This window comes from Bison bison, unplaced genomic scaffold (assembly GCF_000754665.1).
Source record: "Bison bison bison isolate TAMUID 2011002044 unplaced genomic scaffold, Bison_UMD1.0 scf7180017864352, whole genome shotgun sequence".
NCBI lineage: Eukaryota > Metazoa > Chordata > Mammalia > Artiodactyla > Bovidae > Bison > Bison bison.
This window is the reverse complement of record NW_011494924.1, coordinates 5,891,808-5,903,711: the sequence shown is the minus strand read 5'-3', so window position 1 is coordinate 5,903,711 and position 11,904 is coordinate 5,891,808. Positions and strand designations below refer to the sequence as shown.

The 11,904-nt window shown below is 41.0% G+C and overlaps 1 protein-coding gene across 3 annotated transcripts in view; it reads right to left on the bottom strand.

The window, feature by feature from the left end:
• MGAM (maltase-glucoamylase (alpha-glucosidase)) overlaps positions 1-11,904 on the bottom strand; it is a 102,467-nt gene that overhangs the window by 35,107 nt on the left and 55,456 nt on the right. For all 3 annotated transcript variants that reach the window (XM_010854982.1, XM_010854981.1, XM_010854983.1), the window contains 6 exons: positions 9,892-9,980; positions 8,662-8,711; positions 8,071-8,238; positions 5,253-5,405; positions 3,567-3,767; positions 795-949 (listed from right to left, as the gene is read on the bottom strand). In XM_010854982.1, the coding sequence (XP_010853284.1) occupies positions 795-949; positions 3,567-3,767; positions 5,253-5,405; positions 8,071-8,238; positions 8,662-8,711; positions 9,892-9,980 (816 nt within the window). The remainder of the gene's footprint in view (positions 1-794; positions 950-3,566; positions 3,768-5,252; positions 5,406-8,070; positions 8,239-8,661; positions 8,712-9,891; positions 9,981-11,904) is intronic.

Genomic DNA, 11,904 nt, shown 5'->3' with positions numbered 1-11,904 from the left:
GTATGGGGAGGGAGGAGGGAGGAGGGTTCAGGATGGGGAACACATGTATACCTGTGGTGGATTCATTTTGATATTTGGCAAAACTAATACAATTATGTAAAGTTTAAAAATAAAATAAAATTAATTAAAAAAAAAAAAAGCCCACTTCCTTGGAGACATCAACTGTGACCACAGTATCAAAAGCAGTCACCTCCCTATAATTATCAATTACCCTGTGATTTTTCTGGGCTTCCCTGGTGGCTTAGAGGTTAAAGCATCTGCCTGGAATGTGGGAGACCCGGGTTCAATCCCTGGGTCGGGAAGATCCCCTGGAGAAGGAAATGGCAACCCATTCCAGTACTCTTGCCTGGAGAATCCCATGGAGGGAGGAGCCTGGTAGGCTACAGTCCATGGGGTGGCAAAGAGTCGGACACGACTGAGCAACTTCACTTTCACTTTGTGATTTTTCCTGCATAGTGTTGTCACTATCTAAATCGCTGCATATTTTAACTTAAATTATTTTTGTTATTTCCTTATTATTTTTGTCATAGAAAGAGAGACCTCATCTTCTATAACTACCTAATATGGAGAAGGCGTTCCATCAACATTAGTTGAATGAACCCCTAGGTACATGCAATTGACTCAGGAATTACTCCCAGGACACTAAAGATTTCTCATAAGAACAGAAGGAAATGACTTATTCAAGAATCTGGAAATGGCAGGTGCATTGCTTTGAGCAGGGTATCTCCAAGGACACTGGACCTGGCAATGACATGGGGGATCATCAACTCCAAACCAGACTAAGAGCCACTAACATGACAGTGCCTGTACTCTTGCGGCGAATTTCAATCCCAAATGGATTCTTCTTAATGAGGACAGCATAGAGTTGACTCTCAGAGGTGCCAGATGGAACGCTGGGTATGTTGAGAGGGACTGGAACTTCATACCGGTTGTTGCTGGGATCATAAATCTAGACCAGAGGAGACAGATTTTAGGTAAATATAGTAGTCATGAAACCTATACCCTTAGCAGAAACCTCATGTCTTTGACAAAGAGTCTGAACACTATATTTGTCTTCTTTAAGCTCATGATATTGGGAACTTAATTAACTAATGGAAGAACAATGTCAGATTTATCATTTTGATCTGAGTCTGCCATAACTTATGTCTTATGTAATAATGTCTTACAGCAACACATTATTTTCACATTGGTTCTACCTTGGAAAATCAGTCTGGAATTTATGGATATATTCTTTATTATTTTGTTTGTTGGTGTGTCAGTGTACATGACTACCTGAAAACTTTTCTGAATTGAAAAAAATTTCTCCCTTAAAAAACATGAACTCTTCTTGACTAAAATAATCATAGATATTCTCCCTAAAAACTGGGGTCTAAGTTGATTCACTGTGTACCTACTATATTCCTGCCTGATTCTGTACTAGACACAAGGTTTACAAAACTGAGTAAGACACAAGGTTTACTAAACTGAGTAAGACACAGTTACTGCTTTTAAGAAATTCACATGCTAAGAAATTCACATGAAAGGTGAAAGAGCGTGCCCAAAACACCTGAGTGATACATACTATGTACAGCTATACAGAAGTGTTGTAAGATTATAAGGAAGGAAATGCCTATCAGTGTTTCCAGAAGACTGAGATGGTTTCATGGGGAAAGGGGCTGAATCTTCAAAGCTTTATAGCCATTAATCAAGCACAGAAAGAAAACCAAGTCATTCCTGGCAGAGAAATAGACACAAAGGCACAGAGAATTGAAAGAAAGAGGCAATTATTTTGGAGAGAGCTATTGTATAATCCAGGAGGTAGAGCAGGGAAGTGTTAAACCTGAAAAGTTGAGTGAGTTCATTTATTTCAAACCCATTAGGCACCTACCACATGCCAGTACAAAGGTGAGGATGGAAAGATACCATAGCATCATCCCTGCATTACAAAATGTGGAAGAATTCATAGTCCAGGTTGATATCAGATTGTGAAGAATCTTTCAGGCAATGCACACTGACCTGAATCTTTACTCTCTCAATAAACATTGAGAACTTACTATGTTCTCGGCTTTGTGTTACATCTCAGAAGTACAAAGATGAAAGGACAAATTCTTGTCCTCGAGAAACTTATAGTTCAATAGTGAAAAAGACCGTAAAAATAGCCCATCACTAATGGTACAGATGAACATATTTTCAGGGAAGAAACAGAGGCACAGACGTAGAGAATGGATGTGTGGACATGGCAATGAGGGGATGGATTGGGAGAATGGGAATGACATATACACACTACCTGTGTAAATTAGCTATAGTGGGAGCTGATGTATAGCACAGGGAGCTCATCTCAGTGCTCTGTGGTGACCTAGAGGGTGTGATGAATGGGAAAGAGGTCCAGGATATATGCACACATACCGCTGATTCACTGCATTGTACAGCAGAGACTAGCACAACACTGTAAAGCAACTATATCCCAATGTTTTTTAATTACATAAATAAAAAACGAAAAGCAGACCATCACCTGTCCTGAGATGTCATTAAATCATGAAAGGAAAAGAAACCAGTACAGTCTCATAGGTATTTCATATATCCCAAATTCAGTGTCCAAAACTGAATTCATCATTGTATTTTGCCTAAGCCCAAATCTTTCCAGTGTTCCCCTTCTGGTTCCCCTTCATAGATGACAGCACCATCCATGTGGAGACACAAGCCAGAAACTTGGCGATTGTCTTGATGTCTCTCCTTCCCTCATGGCCTATTTGTAATCAATCACCAGATCCCATGATGCTACTTCTTATTCTCTTGAAGTTGTCCACATCTCCCTCTCCTTTCTGTACCTGGTCTAAGCTCAATACCTCATCTGGATTACCTAACTGGTAGCGTCCTGACTTGTCTCCTGTTTCACCCTTGTCCTCCCCACCATTTTTCTTACAGTAGAAACAGTAATCATTTGGAAGTGCAGTTTAGGCCAGGCCTCACTGTCCCATCAATGGTCCCAAATTACTCTTAGGATAATGATCTAGTATATTGTGTGTGTGCTCAGTCACTCAGTCATGTCCAGCTCTTTGTGAGCCCGTGGACTGTAGCTCACCAGGCTCTCCTATCCCTGGAATTTTCCAGGCAAGAATACTGGAGTGAGTTGCCACTTCTTACTCTAGGGGATCTTCCCAACCCAGGGCTTGGATCTGTGTCTCCTGCATCTCCTGTATTGGCAGGCAGATTCTAGTGCCACCTGGGAAGCCCATGTAGGATAAAATATGTACATTAGCTAATTTTCAATGTGTTTTCAGTTGCTGAAAATCACTAATTTAATGCGTGCAAAAATTCACTTGTCAAAAAATCAGAAAAAAGCCTTCATTGTCAACAGTGCCTCAAAAGCCCATCTGAAATATCAAGACACATTTGCCTTGCTTGATACCTGCCCCAAATGGATGGAGAACAAAACTCTGAAAGTGTGTGCCAAGGACTCGACAGTTTTCAATGGCTAACTTAGAAGAGCAAACTGATTGCATGGTTCTGTGATCCTGACAAGCAAAAAATAATGAAACTAAAAAAGTGCGAAGTAGGAACTTGATACATATACTGTCAACACATACCTTAAACTGCAGCATGTTATCCTTATGGTAGGTCACAGTCAGGCGCAGGGAGTTCACAGGTACTGAGGGGAAGGAGTGGGCATACAGAGAAGTCTTTAAGGAGATGACAGCTGAGGCCCCATGTGAGTCATACTGAACATCACTGACAGAGTAGAGATCATTGACGAAATAGCACAAAGGGACTCCATGAGAACTGGACTCCTGAAAAGTGAAGGCAAATTCAGTTAAGCATGAGCTCTAGGATGACCAGATATAAAGGGGCTAGAAAACGCAATTTTCAGGGAGATAAAGATGAAATCAGTCATTTTCTTATATACTCTTTGGTAGTGACATAAGTTTTCATTCCTGGTCTCTGTGTAGAATTTTGTTGAAAAAAAAAAAAGACCCATTTCTGTCCCATCTATTCTTCACATCCAGATAAAAACTCAGGTTACTTTGGAAGTCTGCCCTTTCTATAGATTTTAAGTAGTGACGTAGGCACTGGTGCCATGCTCATGAAATTGTAGATGGAGTGTAAAGGATTTTACAAAATTACTATGAGGTACCATGCTACATGGGTCAGAATGGCCATCAGTAAAAAGTCTCAAATGCTGAAGAGAGTGTGGAGAAAAGGGAGCTCTCCTACACTGCTGGTGGGGATGTAAGTTAGTGCAGCCACTGTGGAAAACAGTATGAAAGTTTCTCAAAAAACTAAAGACAGAGCTGCCATAGGATCCAGCAATCCCACTCCTGGGCATACATCCAGATAAAACTGAAATTCAAAAAGATGCATGTACCCCAAAGCTTATAGCTGCACTATTGGCAATAGCCAAGTCATGGTAACAATTTAAAGGTCCACAGAAAGATACGTGGATGAAGAAGATGTGATATATAGACACAATGGAATACTACTCAGCCATAAAAAAAGAATGAAATAATGCCATTTGCAGCAACAGGGATGGAACTAGAGATTATCATACTTAGCAAAGTAAGTCAGAAAGAGAAAGACAAATACCACAAAGACAGATATCACCTATACATGGAATCTAAAGCATGACACAATGAACCTATCTACAAATCAGAAACAGACTCACAGATGTAGAGAACAGACTCACGGTTGCCAAGGGGAGGTGGGGGAGGGATAGACTGGGAGTCTGGGGTTGTTGCTGCTGCTGCTGCTAAGTCGCCTCAGTCGTGTCTGACTCTGTGTGACCCCATAGACGGCAGCCCATCAGGCTCCCCCATCCCTGGGATTCTCCAGGCAAGAACACTGGAGTGGGTTGCCATTTCCTTCTCCAATGCATGAAAGTGAAAAGTGAAAGTGAACTCACTCAGTCGTATCCGACTCTTAGTGACCCCACGGACAGCACCCCACCAGACTCCTCCATCCTTGGGATTTTCCAGGCAAGAGTACTGGAGTGGGGTGCCATTGCCTTCTCCGAGTCTGGGATTAGCAGATGCAAACTATTATATAGAAAATGGATAAATGACAAAGTCCTACCGTACAGCACAGGGAACTATATTCAATACCTTGTGATAAACCATAATGGAAAAGAACATGAAAAAGATAGTCATATATTAATATATGTATAACATAATCATTTTGCTATACAGTAGAAATTAATACAACATGGTAAATCCACTATGCTTCAATTTAAACAAAGTGTAGAGGATTTTCATGTATATTAACACCGTCAGCATGGTTACCTCCCAGGCACAACCGCGGGCAGTGCAGTTTTCTGCAGAAACACCAGTCTCATCAGGATAACAGTCTATTTTTTCTTCATCCCTTATCTTCACATCCCACTCCACCGTGTATGTTCCTCCCAGAACAAGATCAATTTCTGTGATAAGGGCCACCTGTAGGAATGGGGAAATATCAAGGAAATGCATCCTCAGGACAAAGACCACGCAAGGTATGAGATTTCTTTCAGGAAAGAAAGTAAAAATCAGACCAGTCTCTCAGGAATCCAAGTAACATAGCACTGGAGCTTCCATGAAGAGAGGGGGGTTGGGTGCAGGGAGTTAGCCAATAACCACAGGGAAAATGGTGCACTTCTATCAGAATCTTGTACATAACATTTTGAAAAGAATCAGGTCAACCGCAACCTTCTGTAATCACCCTTTTCTCTCCTCCCCTGACTCCTCTTCCTCTTCCTTATTTTGTCAGGAAGACTCTCTTCCTGACAGCCCCCTTGTAGCACAGCACACACAAGCATGTGGTGTCATCCTCAGCTGAGCCCATCTTCTTGCCCTCCATCCCCGAAACCAGTATTCCCCACAGGTCTGGAGTTGGGGCAAGAACAGAGAAATAAGAATCATATGGCCTGGGTTCTCCCCTCCATCCCACTGAGGAAACTTGGACAGATTCTTTCAAATTCCTTGGGTCTCAGTTTACCAATTACAAAATTGATAAGTAGACAAAATCATATCTCCTTCCATTTTTAATATCCTAGTCTCTTCACTGGTCCAAGCCCAGAGCCTCAAAACTTGAAACTTTCTTTGAGTTCCATTCACTAATTCAAATATTTAATTTTTTCTATGTGTTTTTCTTCTGGTTGTCTCCTTGTAAAATAGTAACTTCCATAGTGAAAATTCTCATTTGTCTAGAGTCATAAAATACCACGCTAAGGATTATCATCCTTCCAGTCTCTCCCCAGTCTATGTTCATCTCGCATTTCCCTATACCTCAAAAACCACCACAGAACAACAGTCTCACAATGGTGCATATTGATTCAAGGGTCAATAGGAGACCCTTTGAGAATTAGATCACATCCTTCTTAGTTTGGCACCTAAGACCCTCCAAAAGCTGACCACAAGTTAATCTGTCCAAACTAGGCCCTCTTCCAGATGTGGGTCCTGCCTATTCCAGTTATACAGACTCACAGGCTAACAAAAGGCTTTTCTTAGTCCCAGGATTGGCTTATGCTAATACCCCAACCTTGACTGCTTTACCTATGCCAATGCCCTTTCTAGGATAATGGTGCCCATTTGTGAAACAGACTTCTAGCCATGTGCCCCATGGAAAATTCCCTTCTTACTACTTCAGTTTGGAACACCAAACATTCCAAAGAAGAACTTTTTTGTTTTTCAATCCATGTGACACAGCTGCAGCCATTCATAGCTGAGTGCAAGTCCACCAGAAGTGGCTGGCCAGGGGTTTCTTTCTTGATTTAACAGCCTACCCCTCCCTTTCTTTCATTGTCACCTTTCCCTTTTCCTTCCAGCTCCTTCTTTGTTTTAATTTTTATTTTTTTCTTCTAACAAGGCAAGAGTGATTGGAATTAAGCTATCACTTCCAATCACAAGAGAAGAAAAGACCTCAACACTGACAATCCTGAGGCACTGAACCAATGCCAGAAACTGAGCACTTCCTAAACTCTCAACACCATAAGGGAAAAAAAATCCCAGTTTGTTTAAACTACCATTTTGCTGAGTTCCCTGTCACTTGCAGCTGAACAAATCTCTACACAGATGCACCGTCTTTAAGGTCCAACTCTAGACCTAATGCCACCAAAGCTTTTGCTCAATGACTCCATTAAGCTTTGAACATGAAATTGGAAAGAACATAAGTTAACATTTCCTAAAGGTAGGATTGGGTTGCCTGTCCACCACCCAAATTCAAATAATAAAAGATTTGTTTTGTTTGTATATTTATTAATCTATTTATCAAACTGGTAATTAGTTTATTTTCATATGAGCATCTTACAAAGGACTTGCACTTTGCTGCACACATAACCAGTCATATAATACATTATTTCTAACTTTATAACGTATGCATACTCAATGTATGTTGTTAGGACAAAATGTCCAATGATACCAATATATCATTTTAGTAGAAGACAAAATTTACTTATTTGTCTCCAAATTTGGAAGGTTCCTCACAAACCATAATGACCCCACTGCTCCCTATCCCAGATTATCTTGAACCCCTGTAGAAAACAGTGTTGGGGAAAAGGATCCCTCATAATGCTAAAATTTCAGAGGAATTGATAATAACCTATTCAAGAACACTGTCTCATTAAAAGCGATGAAAAATTCTTTTATTATTATCACCTAACCAAGTAAGTAGCATTAGCTAAGCTTATCAAATTCATTGACTCAAAATATTTCCCAAGAATGTGTTGGAGTGAGAATCTAGCTCTATAGAGTAAAGAAAAAAAGAAAAGCATCTGAAATTTTAAATTAATGGGAATCCCACCTCAACCCTTCTAGCACCAATCAATCGGCAGCTTTCAGACCCAGTTTTCCTCTAATCCTGTTCCCCAGACTCCTGTCTTTGCTCTTCTTTTGTTCCAGGCAGAGAGGACAGAAGACTGAGGGGCAGATAAGGGAAAAGAGAGGAAAGGACCAGTTTACTCCCTCCCAGTATCTCAGCAGCCTCCTTGTTCATCCCAGCTCTGGCTCCCTCTTTTATTTTTTTCTATCCTAACCCTCTAACTTCCCCACTTCTGACTTCAGAGTGTGCCCTGGTCCTTCAGGAACCAATGCAACCTTGGCAAGGAAGAACATCTAAGCTATTTACCTGTAGGTTGGAATCGTAAGTGACATTAGGAGAAACTTGAATTGGAACACCGTTCTGTTTCACTGTAACCTTGTTAGGCTCCTGGGTTCCAAGGATTTTAATTTCTTTAAATGCTAAATTATTGGGGTCTGTGTAGGTTGATTGCAGAATCTTAACCTCCAGGCGGTTCTGCAAAACAATTAAACACAAAGATCTGCCTTGAATACACAGATGCTCAAGTCATTCAAATAGTCTGTCCTAGACCAGCTACCCAAATGGCCCTGAATGCTTCTTAGTTTTCTCTACTAATGTGCGCTCCAATACAAACTTATTTTTCCCCTGAGGCAGGGAGAAGAAGGGTGAGAGAAACACATACACACACAAAGGAATTTTTTGAAAATTCATTTTAAAAGACTGACTGCTTTGATTTATCTGTATCATCGCCTCTTTTTACTAACACAGATAATCCAATTATTGGACATTAAGCCATAAACAGAAATGTGTCCCCCTATTGTTATAAATGAAGCTACAAATACACATATACACAAACAGATAGGAGCTAATCATCAGACCAAAGCTCACACTTAAGATTCATAAAAATATACTACTCACTTGGGTGACAGAGAACTCACATAAGAGATAAAGGTTGTTGGCCACAGTATCTGAAAGGAAGAGAAGGGCAAGTCAGACTCTGCCCAATACAGAAAAACAGATTTCATCCTGGTGCTCCTTGAAGCTGTTAAAGGGAAGAAGAAAACCTGACTACAAGTTGGATCTGTTTCCTTTACTTTAACCTCTGTTTTCCATTGCTTTTGTTCATTAAAAGGATACTGTCTATACATAATGGCCTGCCTCGGGGAACCCTGCCCTACTCCTAAATGTTAAATCAAAGTGCCTTTGTTCAGGGAGACATCCTTACCCTAAGGGCCTGTGAACAGCTGCAGGAAGGAAGAAATTAACATACCCCCTCTCCAAGGCTGGCCATTCCAGGAGCTAAGTGTAAGACTTAGAATCTTTTGACTTCTTCACCTCCTCATCCTCTAATCTATAAAAGAACCTGACATCCAGACCTTGATATGTGGTTATTTTGAGACATTAGTCTGCCATCTTCTCTATTTGCCAATTTTCTGAATAAAGTCCTTATTCTTTGCCTCAACACCTCGTCTCCAATTTACTGGCCTGTCATGTGGCAAGCAGAGCAAGCTTGGACTCAGTAACAGAGCTTCATGTTGAGAATGACAGATTATAGATAGAGTTTCCAAGGCTGAGCCACTGTTTTCTCTTTTCCTTCCTACCTTAACCTTGAAAGGGTTCCCTCCCTCCCAAGTGCTTCCAAAGCATATGCCTCCAGTGAATCTGCTTCCTAAGCTTCAGCCACAAGAATTCTTAGTGACTGGAGACAGACAAATGAGCTTAGAAGTATGGCTAGATGCAGGTGCACTAGGAAAGTGTCCTCTCACTGCCTCACTAGCATGGGCATGTTTTACACGTCCTCCATGCTTGTTTATAAGCATTTGGAGTGAAGGAAAATGCACTGAATGGCAGAAACAGCCTTGAAAACATATTTCAGGGGCTGATTGAAAATCAAATGAGAGCCTATATATATATACAATATAGCTGGCCAGTGGGAGAATTTTAAGAGACGGAGGGGAGTTTTCCTTCCATCCAAGGAAAGCATCTACCATCCTTTCATCTACCACTATTCCTAAACTGCACAACCAAAACCAGAATTCTTCTCTCGGGTGATAAACGCTGCAGTGCCTGGTGAGCTGTCTCCCACCACTGAATGAGCAGCAGGAGAAACTCAAAGATGACGTCTGGAAACCCCAATGTGGTGCTCACCTTTTGTTTCCCCATCATCCCAGAAAAGTTCGCCTTTTGCTTCTTTGTTCTCATCCAGGGCAATGATTAGACCGAGAGGGTTCCGTCGACTGTGGGAAACAAGATTTATGTGAGAGCCAAAGACTTGGGGCTCAAAGAATTTTGCTAAATGAGCTGTGAAGGATTCCATCAGATTTCAAGTGGGAAAGGTTCCTAGCAGCAGATGGCTCTGCTCATCTTCAGGCACAAAGGCAAAATCTACAGGGGCGTCATTTTCCAGAATCACTAGTGTCACAGGAGACAGAAATACGCCAAACACTGGCGAGAAACATCTATGTGGGAGGCAAGAATTTAATCACCAGAATTGCTACAATAAAAGCTGTTAATGCTCTTATTATTTTGAATACAGACTATTAGAAGAGAAATCCTAGATGATAATTGGTTCAGCCTAATTATTTTATAGCTGATACATGCAGGGGAAGTATTCACTGAAGTCAGGAGGACATATTTTTTTCCCTGCCTAAGAACCACGTTGACTAAGAAACCAAGAAAATACAATAGAATCCATCTGTATGAGGACAATTTTCCTAACTTGATTATTTTCAGTTCATTTTGAGACAGAAAAAGGAAACATTCTAATTATTTGCTACATAACTTAGAACAGCAGTCCCCAACCTTTTCGGCACCAGGGACCAGTTTCGTGAAAGACAACTTGCATGCAGCAGGAGTGAGACAGGCGATTTGGGGATGATTCAAGTGCATTACATTTATTGTGCACTTTATTTCTATTGTTACTATATCAGCTCCACCTCAGATCATCAGGCGTTAGATCCTGGAGGTTGGGGACCCCCACTTAGAAAATGAAACACACGAAACCACTCAAAAGATGCTGAAATATATGGACATAGAGACAGAGAAAGGAAGAGCAACTGCATTTGAAAATCTCTCCCTATTTCATCCTCCCCTAAACCACCTCCCAATTTCTGGCTCCTGCTGCACCCTTTACATCCCCTACTGTATTCTTTCACAGTTCAGCCTTCCACTGTGCCCTGAGCAAGCCAGATTCCATTATCAACAAAGGCACTTGCTTTCATTCAACACACACAAACTAAGTAGCTTTCAATGCTAGGAAGTCTAAGAGATACAAAACCAAACAGACCACAGCTCCACTGATGACCTTAAATATTGTAAGAAATATTAAACATATTTACCAAATAATCAAAGCAGAAGGTTGAGTGGCACAGAAGTTAAAATCCTTTCAGGAGTCCATACTGATATTTCTAGCATTATAGTAGCCAGATATGCTGGAGGCTGCCGTATACTCTGAAGATGTATGTACATGCTTAGTTGCTCAGTCCTGTCCAACTCTTTGTGACCCCATGGACTATAACCCGCCAGGCTTCTCTTGGGATTTCCCAGGCAAGAATACTGGAGTGGGTTGCCATTTCCTACTCCAGGGGATCTTCCTGATCCAGAGATCAAACCCACATCTCTTGCAATCTCCAGCATTGGCAGGCAGATTCTTTACCACTGGGCCCCCTGGGAAGCCAATAGCCTGAAGGACTCGTCCACTAAAACATTACTTGGCTCAGATAAATTAGACACCTGAAGGTTGCTAATGTGAAACCCAAGGTGACAGCAATCCTCGTTTGCAACCGAAAAGAAGGCTAATCATCTCTGAAGGAATGAGACCTATAATTGGATTCTCGCAGTCACCGCATTTGAAAAACAAAAAAATTACTAAACACATAAGGTAACTAGCCAGCATGAAAGATAGATGGCAAAAGCAACTAACAAGAGATTTATTACGAGTCTACTAAGAATTTCAGAGACTAGAAATCTCAGCTGCAAAGTATAAAGTAACTATGATTGAAATACTTAACAATGTTAAGAAGGGGGGAAAATTAGCTAAGCAGTAAGAAAGTATAAATAATAAGCAGATAGCTGCAAGTAGCAGCACTCCCTGTCCTGGAGTTTTGGGGGAGGATTTCCCACAGAAGAAATCTGAGTTTAATTTGACAGATCATGCCACTC